At 34.7% G+C, this 15,517-nt stretch overlaps 4 protein-coding genes across 5 annotated transcripts; 2 read left to right on the top strand and 2 right to left on the bottom strand.

Moving 5' to 3' along the window:
- The first annotated feature begins 32 nt into the window (after positions 1–32).
- Positions 33–1,999, top strand: LOC113669418 (large ribosomal subunit protein mL53). Its single transcript, XM_027185438.2, has 3 exons — positions 33–170; positions 587–699; positions 1,311–1,999. Exons 1-3 carry the CDS (start codon positions 82–84, stop codon positions 1,409–1,411), a joined length of 303 nt encoding a protein of 100 aa, XP_027041239.2. The 5' UTR covers positions 33–81; the 3' UTR covers positions 1,412–1,999.
- Positions 1,695–6,479, bottom strand: LOC113669417 (EF-hand domain-containing protein 1). The gene is made up of 9 exons (XM_027185437.2): positions 6,280–6,479; positions 5,821–6,179; positions 5,389–5,539; positions 4,438–4,650; positions 4,176–4,305; positions 3,533–3,753; positions 3,082–3,222; positions 2,482–2,921; positions 1,695–2,072 (listed from the first exon to the last, which is right to left on the bottom strand). Exons 1-9 carry the CDS (start codon positions 6,322–6,324, stop codon positions 2,057–2,059), a joined length of 1,716 nt encoding a protein of 571 aa, XP_027041238.2. The 5' UTR covers positions 6,325–6,479; the 3' UTR covers positions 1,695–2,056.
- A 515-nt stretch (positions 6,480–6,994) lies between these two features.
- On the bottom strand, positions 6,995–12,684 carry LOC113669398 (tumor protein D54). Of its 2 annotated transcripts, none has more exons than XM_027185417.2 (6): positions 12,474–12,684; positions 11,722–11,870; positions 11,505–11,564; positions 11,109–11,231; positions 10,810–10,870; positions 6,995–9,643 (listed from the first exon to the last, which is right to left on the bottom strand). In XM_027185417.2, exons 1-6 carry the CDS (start codon positions 12,636–12,638, stop codon positions 9,557–9,559), a joined length of 645 nt encoding a protein of 214 aa, XP_027041218.1. In that variant the 5' UTR covers positions 12,639–12,684; the 3' UTR covers positions 6,995–9,556. The 2 variants fall into 2 exon arrangements, with proteins under 2 accessions (XP_027041218.1, XP_027041219.1); XM_027185418.2 differs by having other exon boundaries at positions 6,995–7,590; positions 12,474–12,683.
- Positions 12,685–12,701: 17 nt separating this feature from the next.
- Positions 12,702–15,352, top strand: LOC113669394 (splicing factor 3B subunit 6). The gene is made up of 5 exons (XM_027185413.2): positions 12,702–12,788; positions 13,026–13,066; positions 13,404–13,481; positions 13,632–13,770; positions 14,021–15,352. The coding sequence occupies exons 1-5, from the start codon at positions 12,759–12,761 to the stop codon at positions 14,102–14,104; spliced, it is 372 nt and encodes a 123-aa protein (XP_027041214.1). The 5' UTR covers positions 12,702–12,758; the 3' UTR covers positions 14,105–15,352.
- The last annotated feature ends 165 nt before the right edge of the window (positions 15,353–15,517 follow it).

The following is a 15,517-nucleotide window of genomic DNA, read 5'->3' as shown; positions in this document are numbered from 1 at the left end:
TAATGGTAATGACATACAACTGTCGTGACGTCCAGTCTCGAGCCCAGGGTCACTTTTGCTCCTTGTCAGCAGTCCCCGAAAATGGCGGCCATCAGAGGTGCTTCCTTAAAACATGTTGCTAGAGTAACTGTTTCGTTTTGCCCTTTTGACCCAAAAACGGCGACAGCAAGGTAATTACACCCTTTTGACAAAATTCATTGCTACAAACTGAATGTAACGTTATACTCACACAACTTAGAGATCGTTCAACCTCTCGCATTATATTCTGCTTGTAAGATAAAACACGAGAGGTTGAACCTTTTTTAGTGATAGATACCATTCAAAACAGACGCAAATAATTTAATTTTTAAATTTGTTGATATTTCTGTGAAAATGTTTTTTTCACGTGGTATTTTTTATTTACACCATGATGTTTCAAAACAAATTACCAGAGGAATAATCTTGGTACATATCTACCGGGATTGGCTTTTTGCACGTCACTCTCTTTAAAAAGTTGTGAATACTTGTGCAGCTGATGCTACGTAGCTTGGCTCAAAATCCACTTTCAGCCTATCAGTAACACACTTGACTGTTTTTTAATTTTTAGAGACTTCCTTTTAAGAGTTTCATGTCGAAGAATGATAGACTCCAATCCTAAATGCCAGGTCATATCAAATTTCAAGAATGATGGATCAGAACCAGTTGTTGATGTTGTCTTTAGTGAGTAACATTTGTTTACCTTCCCATAACTTCGGCAAACCTGATTAAAAGTCAAATGGCCACCTTCTAGTGACTGCCTTGTTATCTTGTTCCATGGCTATTCTGACATCAACTGCTTTTTTTTTAAAATCCCTTTATTGCTTACCTCTGCACAACAGCCAGGCAGTTTAAATTAATGATATTCATGGTGATGTTTTAGGGAGATTTATTGAGGCCCCCAGTGTGTGAATTTCTCCTTGAAGTAACAAATTTAATGGTGATAGTTCTATGTCCTCCTCCCCAGCATGAGCAAACCTCAAGGTTATTTTTCTCTAAGTCTGTGTAAAAAATAGGGAACTGCCCAGCATACATTGTGCTCCAGTGTATTAGTAAGCTACTATGTTGTTCATAAACATTAATTGTGATGTAATTTAAGGAACAGGTAATCAAGGTTTATCCTTGGTGAGTGGAACAAGGCAGTTTGACCTATCATAACTGTAAAGTAATGAATCTCATGTGTATGTTGCAAATAAGCCAAATCACAAGAAATTTGAATAAAAAGTTTATCCAATAACTTTAGATGTTTTGACATGATCAGTAATGAAACTTAAAGAATTTTATTTTTCAAATAGATGATAAAGATACTTTAACAATGAAAACCAGCAACATGAAATTGATGGACATGGTAACTACGTTTAACAACAAATGCAAAGAGAAGGATGTGGGTGAATGAATCATTTGTCACCAAGCCAAGTACAAGCAGAATTACAGATGTTTGGAGACAAAATACCACAGGTGTATAAGAAAGAATCTAGATAAGGATATGTACTTTTTGTCAAATAGAACTGTGGGTAGACTTAATTTCCACAATTCTGCTGTATGGTCTCTCTTTCCCCCTCCCCCTTTCTTTGAGAAAGGAGAGTAAGATTATTTTGCAAACATTTGCTAGTTTTAGAGCTAAGTTGTGGTGTGGTGGCAAGACCCTGAAGGAAGTAAGAAAATGAGTTGTTCTCCACTTGAAAACAGACAATGTCTTTATTCAACCTATTAGATGCACTCAATCTATGTCTTAGTTTCTTAACTTTGATGCAATACTTACAGCCTGTTGTACGAGATTCTCTAAGCATTTAGTGTAAAGGTAATGATATCAAACCTTAACTACATATACCTAAAAAAAAACACAGGTCAAAGAACAAAAATCTGAAATATTATGAACAATATTTGTGATCATAATGACTGTTTATTTGGTCTATATGAAGAAGATTGACTGAAGTTCTGACAATGAAAGTCAATGATACAAATAAATTTAAAATTTACAAAATTTGCACTTGAAAGTAGTCTTGATGTTTTCCATCTTGTGTTTTGTTAACATTTAAGTTTATCCCTCACAAAACCTAGGAAGAATAATTATGAAGCAATGTTAGAAAGTTGCGACATTTTTGATGTCCATTAAGTCACTCAAAATTTACAGATACAAGTATAGGTAACAATATGATAAGAGTGCAATTTGGAGTTAATAAACATAAGTTTATTTTTAGAGATGACAAAATTGCACAAGCCCATAGGGAAAGTACAATTTTTAGTCTTTGAAAAATTTACAAGTTCTTATTTCTAAGTGTGGACAAAATTTTGCAACAAGTGCTTGCTTTTTGTAATTTGCACTTGTGTTTCAACTTTGCGCTAGTGTTACATGAAAAATGCACTAGTTTTCAGCTAATAAGAAGTGCATAATTTTTTTATGTATATTATTATCATCACAAAAACTGAAAACAAAACTGGTACAACAGCCAGTATTGTAGGTACCTTCTTTGATACTCTGTTTTTGTTCCACTTGGTTGTCTTTTCTGTAAGTTTGGGTCAGTATCTCCTTGTGGAACAGATGCCACCAGCTCCTCTGTGGTGGTGGGTGGTCTGCCATGCTTTTCTCTGATGGAGTTGATGGTATCGATGGGATAAATTCGAGCATGTGATTCTAAATATTTTAATACATACTCATCAGCATCAGTTATTCTGAAGCGGTGCTTGAAGATCTGTATCAAAGCTCCAATCTGAAAGTCAGCTGGGGTGTAGAACTCAGGATTATTAACAGATGAACCTGGTTTGGTGGCATGAGTTCGTTCAAGGAATTTTCCACCAATTATACCAGCATTTCTGACTGGAGGTTCATAGATTGTCAACATATCATCAGCCAAGCGGTAGTAAATGATAAAACGCCTGTTTTTGTCTTCAGGTCTGAAGCTCTCCTGAGAGAAAAAATGAATATTAAGTGAGTTGTTAAAGTCAATAAAATAAGTAGATAGTTTGTTGTTTAAGTTTGTAAGTCATTGTGACAAACAATTCACTAAACATGCTGGGAGGGGAGGGGGGGGGAGATAACTTTGAATTCTTTGAAAGGCGAATTACCATTGTTGCAGCATATCGCAGCACTTTGTGATCATTTTCCAGCATCTTGATGAAATCTTTTTTAGGAGGCTGAGGTACAAGTGACAGGCAAGACTGTAAGCTGTCTTCAAGTGATCCAAATCCATTGTAAGGTGGAACATCCTATTGTAAACAAAGGAAAATTAACATTTTGCTTGAATTACAGATATGCGTGAACACAAACATCATTAACTTTCAGTCCCATATGAGATGTTTGGCAATTCCAATAAAAATTTTACTTTAAAACTGGTACAGTCTGGGAAGACTAATTTAATCTATCATCACTGTTTGTGACTTTTGCACTCAACAAACCTACAGAAAACTTAAATTAGAAGATTATTGAACCCCTGTCAGAAGAAATACAGGAAAATTTATCTGGCTGAAGTATTTCATACATATCTGATGTTCAGTGTGAACACAAGTAAATATTTACCTTTGGTAATGGCTCTCTGGGTAGTCCCTTCACATCAACTGAAGTGAAGTCAGTGATGCCAAATGTTTTCCTGTAGTAGTTCTTTGTGAACTCATCACAGTCATGCAATAACAATCTCCTTCCCAAAATGAAAAGAGTTTGCCCAACCATGAAGTCTCTTGGACTAAACCAGTCTTTGATTTCATGATCAGACAACTCCAGAACACATGAAGGAAATGAAGCTGTTGAAAAATAATAAAAGAATTTAAAGATATACCATACATGCTTCCACAAGGCCTCCAGTTTTAAGAATGTACTGCACTGCAATTAGTATATCCCCCTTAATTTGCAAAGCATATCAATAGTGCACCCCTCAGCAAAGAATGAATTGCTGAATTAATGAGGACAGTGTATCACACTTATGTCTCAAATGATCTCAAGAGATGTTTAGAATCTCACACTAGCAATTTTTCTTAAGGTCATACTGAAGGTGTAAATTGCAAAAAGAAAAAACATGAAATAAGCACCTTCTAGAAAAACTATCAGTGCCCTGACTTGACTAACAGCATATTAACCAAGGGCGATAGATACGTTTTCAGAAGTTAATGTACATAAAGTTCCTTAAGAAGGTTTTCTATCTAACACATCACGAGGATTAACTTACATTCCACATTACTTCTGTCTCTTGGAAGTTTTTGTCTGCAAACAAGTACAGGAAATGGATCTCGTCCATCATTTGCAGCATGGACCTCTCTAATCTCAACTGTGTCATCCACAAGGTAATAGTGTATGATCTAATAAAAAAAAGAGAACTAGCTGTTAGTCAAGCAACAATACATGCACTGATTTATTGACAATTACATGCATCTTCCAGTCTGAGGAGGATCTTGATAAAGTTAATCCAACAAAGATTAACTATTACTCACACAAGGCCGCATTTCTCCAAACATACTGTCTCTGTCATCCCAGACACAGTAAAATCTTAGGACTTTTCGATCCAACTCTAAGAACTGTTTCAGTTTGTCAAATGATGATGGAGTCTTGTAGCTACGTAGTGGCTGTTTGCGTGATTCTGTGTAGGGATCTGTTTCAGGTAATTCAGGCTGGTTCAGTTCTATTCCTTCACTGGCCATGTATTCCTACAGCAGGAAAACAAGGACATTAGAATTAAAATGAATTGAATGATCTAGCTAAAGCTGACTTTGTTATAAAAGAGAGTGATGACTTTGATTCTTAGTTGAAGAGAGGGAAGCTGTCAAGTTATTCTTATTTTTCTTTTCTTTTCCAGTTTGTTGAAATAACTTCAGCTAACCTGTTGTGATCAACTCTATGTATGATTCATGCTTGAAACACCAGACAATTCACTGTTATGTATCAAAGTTTTAGTTGCGTTCCTTGGCTCCATTCAAAACCTACTTAATCCATTACACCCAAACATCAGTACATGCATATTTTCCATACTGTTTTCTATACTCCAAAGGTGCTGACAAGGGGAATCAGTTTAGTTAAGAGATCCTTAAGTTGGTGATCACTTCCTTAATCTCATGACCTCAATGTGTGATTCAGGGTGACATTGTAAGGAGAAATTAGATGCTGGTCACTCTTTACGATAACATCACTATAGTGCTTACACATTGCTGTTATAAGCACTTTTAAAGGTTTAAAGGTTGAAAGAATAATTCACAGCATGACATACATAAAGTATGACAATCGTTGTAACAGAAATACATCTATCAGGCATTTTCTAAAGGAGAGATCATGAGTGGGATGGAACCAAAATTTAATTCTCAGACAAGGTACCATTTTAGTTGGTTAAGAAAAAATTAAATAAAGAGAGTGCCAGATAACAAATATAGTTCAAAGTTGCAGCTTTTTACCTTTGTCCAGGCATCACAGTCATAAAGATGAAAGACTTTTCCATAGAATGTGACGTTTATCCCAAGGTTAAGATCTTTCCAATGCCAGTATTCACCAAGGTCATTTTTTGGTAACCGTTGGCGCTTAATGAGTTTTCCCTGTGGAATTCCACTGAAAGTAAAATTCAGTTCTCATTACAGTATGTCCATATAATACAACTATAATGCGAGGAGGTGTGACTTTTAACCCTCACTGGAATAACTCAGAGTAACAATTACAAATGTTGATTACCAAATGAGGCAGGTCTCTAAAACATTTTTCAAATTGCAGCTGAAATTACAAGCAAGTCTTCTGTAGCAATCATCATTTATTTGTCACTTTATACATTTTGGTGGGTGAGGTCTACAAACTAACAAAAACCCAAACACGCAAGGGCCTATGGCTGGGCTTACCTGTTGTTCACTACGGGTTCAACAACCGCAATCGAGTCATCTTCCAGATAATAATAAACTTTCACTGGACGAACTCTGTAATATTCACCGGATGACTCGTGGACAGTTTGCTTAAAATATCCGAAAAATAGCAAAACTTTCTTATCAAATGCTACGTGAGCAGGAACGAAATCTTCTGGTGGTGCCTGAACTTTCTGTCCGTACGTTAAAGAAGGTTTGAGATTTGCCAGTTCATCCAGCTCTTCTTGAGTCAGTTTATTTACAGGAATCGGGTCTCCACCGATACCAATTTCGGGTGCTTTTGGTAGAGAGTAGCCATTCTTCCATCCAAGTGTCTGAGATCTATGAAATTTGGTTTTCTGAAAGTGAAGTAGGATTTGTTTGTACATTAAAGAAAAGTTACTTTCGCACTGCAGTATTTCATATCGAGGATAAAACCGCGTTTCACTCGCCACTTACCGTTGGATCTGTAAAGGCATTACCAGGAAGGAATGGAAGAGCCATAGTGTCTTAAAAGATAGCCCTCAATTCTACGTCGAGCCCTTGTCTCTGAGATTCAAATTGTATCACTAACAAACATGGCCACTGCTGTTGCTATATGATAGCGCCTGTTGCCATAGTTTCTGTTTGGAGCACACGTATCGCTCCACCAGACTCATGGGATAGAAGATTTTTCACGAGAGGTTATACAAAAGACTGGAAACTAGTCTTAGGACGGGAAAATTTATATAGATAAACACTGGACATTTACCGCCACAAAATGAATACACATTTAGTAGGGTTTTTCTTTGTGTGGAGTCTTGTTCTTCGTCAAAATTTTACTTTTTAATTTTACCTTTAAGTAAATAGTGATAAGAAGGCTCAGCCATTTGTATAAAGAGGTAAGTTTCCAAAGAAACTGTGGTGTTATGCGGTGGGTGGGGGACAGGGGTATAAAATCATAATTTGGTTTATATCAACTGAGTTGATATTGTGATTTTGCCACCATAAAGAGATTTAAAAGTGGAAGTTCTGAGCATTAAAGGGAAAAGATTCACTCTCTGTCAGAGCAAATCAATTTGCTTTGACAAAGGGGCTCTCTTTTCCCTTGGAAACTTGGTGGGGAAAGGGGAAAAGGGGGTGGGGAAAGATGAAAGTTGTTGAAGACGTAAATCAATAAAAAAAGGACATCCTGTTTCTTTAAAAAGTAGTTTATTAATATTAAAAATAACTTTTTGGCAATTTCAGACAGTTTTGGCATTTTTTTCTCCCAATTGTAGTAAGAATTTACCCTGATTACTAACTTGTCTGTATCAATAAATGACTTGCACTCATCTGTGACACACAAATCTGGTGTGCACTAGTTGGAATTAAATCAGTCCAGTCAGTAATTCTCCTGATTAACACAACACAGTCACTCTGCCCATTAAACCATAAAAACAGTCCTGTAACCTCTTCCCAGGATAGGATTCCATTTCACAATGATCATTATGATAGAAAATTATTCTATTTTGCCCCTAATTTAATTATAAATTCTCCTTAGAAGAAATATATAGATTTAGTGAAAAATTATGCAAAATTATACATGCAAGTAAAATTGCACATGTGAGTATAGCATCATCCAGCATCTGTTAATTACCACCTACACATTAATAAGTCAGGTGCTTATAGAGTGATTTCTGATTCCTTGGATGCGATGCTCAAGTTGTTGTCTTACTCCATGTCAGGGTCTGGACCCTTATTGAGTTCAGACTCATCCAAACTGTTAGAACTTGGCCCAACTATCTTTTCCTGTAAAGTAGTAAATAACACAGTCAAACTACTAGACATGATGGACACAATCTACTTCATTCTTTGAAACTTTTATTTCCACCCAAACCTCTCAACCATTTTCAAACTCACAAACTTGTTTTATGAGCCAAATGGAGGAAAGGTTTCCAATATCTAGCTGCTAACAGCAAAAGTTCCATAGGTAGCATAAAATTAGCAGATGTAAAACTGATTTGCCATTGATTATGATATAACTGACAAAATATCAAAATGGGAGCTGTTGCTACTAGGTAATGGAAAAGAAAACTGATCAGAATTCAAAGCAGGAGGAAAAAGAGCTTGAGTCTTAAGGAACCATTTTTTTTAGTTTTAATTCATCACTTTTCTATAAACTGATGTATTTCTTTTCACTGCCATGTCAACTTTCTTGGACATGTGATCTCTTTACACAGCTCAGTAAGCAATGCAGCACTTTCAAAATTACAAAAGGAGCATTACAAACAGCAACTCTCCATTATTTCATAAAATACAAATCAGCTGACAGGTAGCTCCTTTCTTCATACTTATATTGCGAGAAAAGGTAAAATTATCAATTACCTTACTCAATATTACAAATGGCAAGGAAAAGTTGCTGGGGAATGACATGGCAAATCATGTCACAATTCCACTGAATCAATAACCAGAGCTGACATAACCATTGTTTAATAGCAAAAGTGTTACTTTTTAATCTGATTAGCGACAGACTCATTACAGGAGACTGCCTAACATATGTAATTGAAATACCTAACTATACTGATTTTAACCAAAGCATCCTCTCTCAATGCATAAAGGTGTTCAAACGAGCATACATGAACATTTTCTCCCAAACCTCTAAGAAATTGGCGAGATAGATGTCTGCATAAAAGCATCAGTAATCATGTTGTGTAAGCCAGATGACTCTCCCAGAATGAAGGGAAAATGATTTGATTGTCTCCTACCACAGATATCAACTTAAGTGTTGGAAGATAGTTACATCATTGAAAGGAAGAGCAGTTTATCTTCACTAAATACATAGCAGACAAGACAACTAGGACCCCAGGACAGAAAACAGTTGCAAGAACCAAGTTCTTTTATGGTTTAGAGACAAGAACAGCACTAGCATTCTCTATGATACAGATTTTAGTTATTATTAAAAATTATGCTAGAACACTATCATTACTGACAGGGTTACAAAGAAATCTCTCTCCATAATCTCTTTAAGCAGGGAATTCAGATTTACACAGGATTATATTAAAGTTGGACAATCAGTTAATGAAAAGTAAAGTTAATCATCTCTCAAAGATATTATAACTCTTCACATCAATCCCTAGAAACCTATGTACAATTGAACACCAAAGTTTCTTCCCATTTACAGCAAATCAAGTATTTATTAACACAGAAGAAAAAAACTCTTCTCCTCTTAATGACAAACAACAACACTGTCCCTCAAGGCTGTTTTCTAACAGTTCACTAAGTCTATATAGCATAAAAATATTTCAGTGAAATACCAAACAGCTATGAAATGTGTTCTATAGAAATCCTTTCTCTGAAAAATCTTATGTTTAAATTAACATTCACTTAAATAGGTAGTGATGAAAACACTTTAAATGGTTCCTACTATCAAATACTGTACCTTTTAACATGAGAAATGAATTTTATATGACCCCAAATTATTCTCACAGTGTTAGGGGTGATAGCAGTCAGCTCAACACATACATTATTTTTTCAGTTAATAGTTGAACACTATTCTATTGACAATCCTGTCTCAGACAGCAAACCTCTTCAAAATCTTAAATTTCTGCTACTTCTTAGAAACCAGTGATACAAGTATTTTTTACCTTCTGCTTCATTTGTGCCACATGATTCAGTGGATCAATTCATGTGCTGTGTCTACTTTACTTCCTCAAGATTTAATACTATTTATTAAAACTATTAAGCAAAGTTAAGGTTGAGATTAATTTGACAATCCTCATGATAAACTGATGTCATTATTGGGTGAAGATGGAGGCTGACTTGTGGTTAATTGGCCTTTGTTTGAGCTTCCCAGCATCTTAAACTATATCAAGAGAGTAATATTAGAATTATCTGTTAGAATTAAGACGATTTAGTTCATGTATTTATTCATCTTTTAAATTAATATATCATAGAGTCATTCTAATAAACATCAAAATGAAAAACTTATTTTACTGAACACAACAAACAAAAGCAATAAGTTTCAGAGCAATGCTAACAAAATCAGTTTCATAACATTACCCTAATTAATAAAATAGTTTCAAAATAATAAAAATAATATGATTTTCTAAACAGCAGTTGTAGTGCTACAAGAGATTAAAAGAATAACAGATTTGCTTCCATTATATAATACTAAGTACAGAAAGTTTTCTTTAAGGTTAAGGTGAGTTCAAAGTTCTACATTTCCAGGACAAAAAAAAAAAAACAGAAAATATCAGAATTATTCAAGAACAAAAGACAGTGGTAACCTGTGTACTACAAGTATTGCAGCCTAATTTCTTATGAAAAAAATGTATGATCTTGTAATAGAAAACTATCATTCAAGTTATTCATATCTTCACTAAACTAGGCTATTTATTTGCTCTCCTGATCAAATGATTTCACAAAACACATTTGCCAAGAACCAATGCCGCCTTGCAGATGAATGATGGAAGTGTTCATATGCTCCTCATCAATAATGATTAAATATCTTAATAGGATAACCTGTCCTTGGAAAAACTGGATAAATTTTTAATAGTTGTTGCACTTTCCTCCTGTTGGACTTTCCATTACATTACCATAGCTCAGAACTGTTATATTTCACACAAAATTATTTTCAGACCTACTGGATAGTTTTTATTAACAAACGGCTGATGCAGAAATTAAAATTTCTAATTCAGGGTCCCAGTTGTTAAGGCTACTTGCTATGCACTGATTACATCTGTCTCCAATTCAAAGCATGGTTTGTTTCATTCATACTTATCCCTTAGACAGTATAAACCACCTTTTCAAAAGCTGTCCTAATGATATATCTATCAATTGGGAGAGTGTTGTCCAAATAAGTAATTACAGTATACAGTGGAACAAGCTATCCACCCTTCAGAAAACCAAGAATGAGTGACATGCCAAAAGAGTCTGAATTGGTGATTAAATACAACAGAAAGTGGAGTGTGGTTACCTGGGAAATTTGAAGTATATTTTCATAAATTTTAAATAATCAATGTGCCATACCTTAAGAGTTGAAGAAGCAGACACAACTTTGCTTTCCAAAGATTGAAACATCGAGGATCCCCTAAAATGACAATTAAAGTAATACTTTCAACATATTTCATGCAGGGTAACCTTTCTCTGTACTGTCATTAAGTAATCACAATTAATTATCTTTTAGACATAAATTATCATAATTAATTACAATCTCTCTTGTTTCAAATTATATTGTTAGCCATTATTAACTGAATTTGTTTAAAGGATAAGTAACTTCAAGCTGCTCATTATCCTGCATGACTCAGTGATGATGAAACACATAGTACCTTATTTCTCCAAGTTTCTTGGCTGTTGCTGATCCAACATTTCTTGCCGCATTAGCAGTCCTTGATCCTGCATCACTTAACACTGTTTTGGTTGCTGAGGCACCACTGCTCAGTTTATTGTAACTAAAAATAACAAAAAAAAAGAAAAGAATGAAATTAATACAAAATTCTTAACATATGTTCCGATTAAGATTATCATTTCTGTATTAACAAACTTCTATCACCATCATCATTATCATTTCTAACTATATATTTAAAAAACAAAGCATGCTAGTCATAAGGAAAATTCTACAATTCTGTATCTTTTCAACAAATTAACACCATACAAGGGCATTGTAATATTTCAAAAGAAGTAACACATAAACTGAGTCAGTGAAGCAACTCAACATCACTTACGTTTGGGAATGAACAATTTTATCATTCAAGTCTTTAAAGGTGTCAGATGTCTTTTGATACCTATTTTAAGACAAAACCAAACAATATTCCACATGTAACTTTCCAGTCATTTAAAAAATTACCTTAGTTCAAAAGTTTTTTCTAATTCCAAGATATCATCTTAAATTTCCAACCTAGGAATAACAGTTATTGGTCATTTGTAAAGTTTCAGTCTTACATCTGTGTTCCTTGTAAGTTCTGGTATTGATTGTGTAATCCCTCTTTTAACTGAGACCAGGCTGTGATACCCAACAATCTTTTTATCTCTGCTAACTGTTTCTCTTTCCTGTCAAGAGCTTGTTTAAGGGTAACAATTTCCTCTTCAATCTACAAGAGTTAATAGACCAAAAGGAATGATGAATTGGTTATCATTATCATGTCCACATTTCTTAAATACAGTTTGATTACAGAAGTTTCATTTTTTCTTCTCCTCCACCCACTCATTAAATTACATGTTAATGACAACACTTAATTAAATTTGATGTCAGACTGGGTGAATCTTAAAATGAACATTTCAATAATGAATCAACCACTCCTCATTCTAAAAAAAAATTAAGATAACCCTAACTGGAATGACAGAAGTCTGTTCCTAAATTTTCACCAAAGTTTAAGCGGATTTACAGAAATATTTGATAAAGGAGGGATAAATTCTGCTGAAATTCCATGAGAATCATTCCTTGTTAACCTTTGGAATTACACCCTAAGTGAGTATTTTCTTGATGGATCTCAAATGGTCGACATTTCGATTTCTTTTTCTCGACACTTTTATCCAGAGTTTTCCCTTGGAAAAACATTCAGATCTCTGGAATATCTACCGTTGATAACATACATTGCTCGTAATTTCAAATAATGTTATACATTGATATTTACGATCAAGAAATCATGTGAATTCCAGCAAGTGAGTGACGTGTCAAAGGAAAAATCTCGAACCTTTTTGGCTTGTTCACGCAACTCTGCTTTTCTTTCTTCCTCTGCTTCTAAATCAGGAGACAAAGAAATCTCAGCCACTTCTTCAGTTTTATCATTTTCAGCTTCTATTCCTTTGTCGACAATAAACCCAGACAAATCCATTCCGTTGTCCAAATCAGCCGCCATCTTGCCACAGTATTTACATCCCAGAGTACCTTGCACTGAAACTAATGCTTTAAAATATTTCCCACAAGTCCTTTCTTGAAACTCCCGTATGTTCATGTGACGAAAGGAAGACGAACCAAGATGGCGCTGCAGAATCAAAGGAAGGCCAATGTGAGTTGAACTTCATATTATGGCTTACTTTCATTTGAATCTGGAAAAGATTTTCTCTGTTACTGACTTATTCATTTAATTCTACTTTTTCCAACCTTGGGTCTCTCTCAAATTAAATCCTTTTCTGTAAAGCTTGTTGTTTGGGATATTTGAATTACATTTGTCATTTAAGTATTTTATTCTAGCTGTATCATTCACGAGAAAACAAGTTTCTCACAAGATTTTCCTCTCTTTAAGGTTCGATTACCTCCGGAAGTGAACAGAATCCTTTATGTCAGGTAATATAATGATTTATGGACAACTGATTAAATCTGCCTCCATTATCTGATGAATCCATGTAGCCTTACCCACTTACAACAAAATTGTAGCTACGAAGTGATGGAAAAGAAATCTTTTAAGTTTAATTAGAAGAATTACTCTGTGTAATGTTTAATTGCTATATAAAATTCAGTTATCAGACTTTTACCCAGAAGATTCTTTCAACACAGGGAATGACAATTCATGGTGTGTTTGTGTCCCTTTTTTGTCACTCCTTTTCTTACTACTGCCACAGGAAGTTTTATGAAAGCAGTTCGAGAAGGTGATCAACTCATAACTTTGTGTATTTTATCCCAGGAATCTTCCTTACAAGATAACAACAGAGGAGATGTATGATATATTTGGAAAATATGGAGGAATCAGACAGATCAGAGTGTAAGTAACCTACTATTTTCTGATCCAAGAAATAAGTTGTTTGTATGAATAAAAAGTTGATTGATCAGAGTATTAAACAGTCTGTTGCTTGTGTAGAAGTTGTCTTGTATTGGATGTGTACTTTATCATTTTTTCTCTTCTCTCTCTTAGTGGAAATACACCTGAGACAAGAGGAACAGCATTTGTTGTATATGAGGATATTTTTGATGCCAAAAATGCCTGCGACCACCTATCAGGCTTCAATGTGTGCAACCGTTATCTAGTTGTTCTTTACTACCAGTCCACAAAGGTCAGTGCACCTTACTGAAAAAGAACTTTAAATACATTAAATTTCTTAAAATGAATTCCTTTAGACACTGACAAATACCGGTAGGTCAATTCCCAAACCAAACCATCCCACTATGTTAAAAGAACTTTAAATACACTAAATTTCTTAAAATGAATATTCCTTTAGACACTGACAAATACCGGTAGGTCAATTCCCAAACCAAACCATCCCACTATGTTAAACCAATCTTTGAAATTATTTTGCCTCATAGGCTTTCCAAAAACTGGACAAGGAAAAGAAGAAGCAAGAGCTAGAAAAGATGAGAGAAAAATATGGGATCAGCAAAGACAAGTGATTAAAAGAAAGATTGACTATTTTCTGTATATTTGTAGACACTGAAACTGCTATTTATCCAAAGTGCTGGAGCTTAACTGTCTTAATTCCAACTGAATATTGCTTCTACTGGCAATACTTTGTAAGTTAATATGTTGTGTTTGTAAAAAGGTATGCAGCTGCCTGTTAATTACATTGTAGATGCAAACAGCATGACATAGCAGGTTTGTACAAGAAACATCTCTTCTACATTGAAATTTTCATCTTCTTTATCCAAGGAAGGGTTCTTTGACAACATAAGTAATGTGAACATCAACTGTGTGCATCTAGATGAATCTGATCTCTCAAGGTTATTGTCAACAAAATCTGATCTCAATTTTCAGAAATTTAGTCAACTTTCTCCTTAGTTGGAGAAAGCAGCAATACTTAATTTCATGATAAGAATTAGCAAAATCCTAAAAAGAGGGGGAGATATGGCTGAAAGAATGTTTAAGGGGCACCTGAATTGAAAAGGGAAAGGTTTCCAAATTGGAAAGGCCTCCAGCAGGTGCTGACATTTTCCAGTGGCTTTTGGGATCTTGATGTGTATATATTGTGTACATCATGTCTTGCACTGCACAACAAAGGGGAATTTCTGGCACATTTTGCAAAATGTTGAGAAATAAGAGTCTATATGAAACAGCCAAAAAGACAATAGCTGCAAGAGAGCCTGGGCCAGCCAAAGAAATCAAAGTTAAGTCAAACCCTATTAGTTTTGTATTTAAAAGCCAATGCACACCCACCATAACAAAAAGTAAGAGAAATTTTGTTATTTTCATAATCTAGACTCTATAAGTTTCAGTGATATATAATTTTCGATGGTTAATTTACAATGAGAGTGCATAGGAAGATGTTTCTGTAAGGTACCATAGTTTGTTGACAGTAACCCTAAACCTTCTAAGCAAAACTAAGCCTTGCATCCAGAGGTTTACTCTGGTGATAGTTGGAAGCACTGACTGCCCTATTGCCTTCATTTTTTCTTATTATTAACATGCCTAAGGAGCTTTTGACAAGTTTGTAATGCAACTGTAAGAAGAAACCAAGACGAGTTATTATTAGAAACTGTACATCATGTTTTTGTTTCAAGGGTGAGGGAGTGTGAGGATTGTCTTCTGAGTCACATCCATACATGTTTGATCTTGTTACTTGATGTTGTAGGTACAAAGAGGCATATTTTGTCAGTTTGTAAACAAATTCTACCACTGATATGTCAATAAATATGTTGATAGAATATGACATGGTGATGGTGTGTATCTTAAAGGATTTCAAAATACCTTTAATTATGGAAAACCCTTTAATGTGGGTGCATCAACAATTAAAAAACACCACTATTTGTCTTGAAAGTTTTAGAATTTCATGAAATTTAAAAACCTCTCAATACCTTACAAGTGACTAA

The sequence above is a fragment of the Pocillopora damicornis genome, chromosome 1 (assembly GCF_964200805.1).
Source record: "Pocillopora damicornis chromosome 1, jaPocDami1.2, whole genome shotgun sequence".
In the NCBI taxonomy this organism is placed as follows: domain Eukaryota; kingdom Metazoa; phylum Cnidaria; class Anthozoa; order Scleractinia; family Pocilloporidae; genus Pocillopora; species Pocillopora damicornis.
This window is presented reverse-complemented; position numbering and strand designations above follow the sequence as displayed.

Bases quoted from the DNA above. Each gene is read 5' to 3' on its own strand.
- LOC113669418 (XM_027185438.2), top strand. From the start codon at position 82: ATGGCGGCCATCAGAGGTGCTTCCTTAAAACATGTTGCTAGAGTAACT. The intron at 171-586 runs GTAATTACACCC...TTTAATTTTTAG, and splicing joins CCAAAAACGGCGACAGCAAG to AGACTTCCTTTTAAGAGTTT. The intron at 700-1,310 runs GTGAGTAACATT...TTTTTCAAATAG, and splicing joins AGTTGTTGATGTTGTCTTTA to ATGATAAAGATACTTTAACA.
- LOC113669398 (XM_027185417.2), bottom strand. From the start codon at position 12,638: ATGGCGGCTGATTTGGACAACGGAATGGATTTGTCTGGGTTTATTGTC. The intron at 11,565-11,721 runs GTAAGACTGAAA...GTCTTAAAATAG, and splicing joins AACTTACAAGGAACACAGAT to GTATCAAAAGACATCTGACA. The intron at 9,644-10,809 runs GTATGGCACATT...CTCTTGATATAG, and splicing joins CTGCTTCTTCAACTCTTAAG to TTTAAGATGCTGGGAAGCTC.
- LOC113669417 (XM_027185437.2), bottom strand. From the start codon at position 6,324: ATGGCTCTTCCATTCCTTCCTGGTAATGCCTTTACAGATCCAACG. The intron at 6,180-6,279 runs GTAAGTGGCGAG...CTTCACTTTCAG, and splicing joins ATGCCTTTACAGATCCAACG to AAAACCAAATTTCATAGATC. The intron at 2,922-3,081 runs GTAATTCGCCTT...TTTTTCTCTCAG, and splicing joins TGCGATATGCTGCAACAATG to GAGAGCTTCAGACCTGAAGA.
- LOC113669394 (XM_027185413.2), top strand. From the start codon at position 12,759: ATGGCGCTGCAGAATCAAAGGAAGGCCAAT. The intron at 12,789-13,025 runs GTGAGTTGAACT...CCTCTCTTTAAG, and splicing joins AGAATCAAAGGAAGGCCAAT to GTTCGATTACCTCCGGAAGT. The intron at 13,482-13,631 runs GTAAGTAACCTA...TCTCTCTCTTAG, and splicing joins GGAATCAGACAGATCAGAGT to TGGAAATACACCTGAGACAA.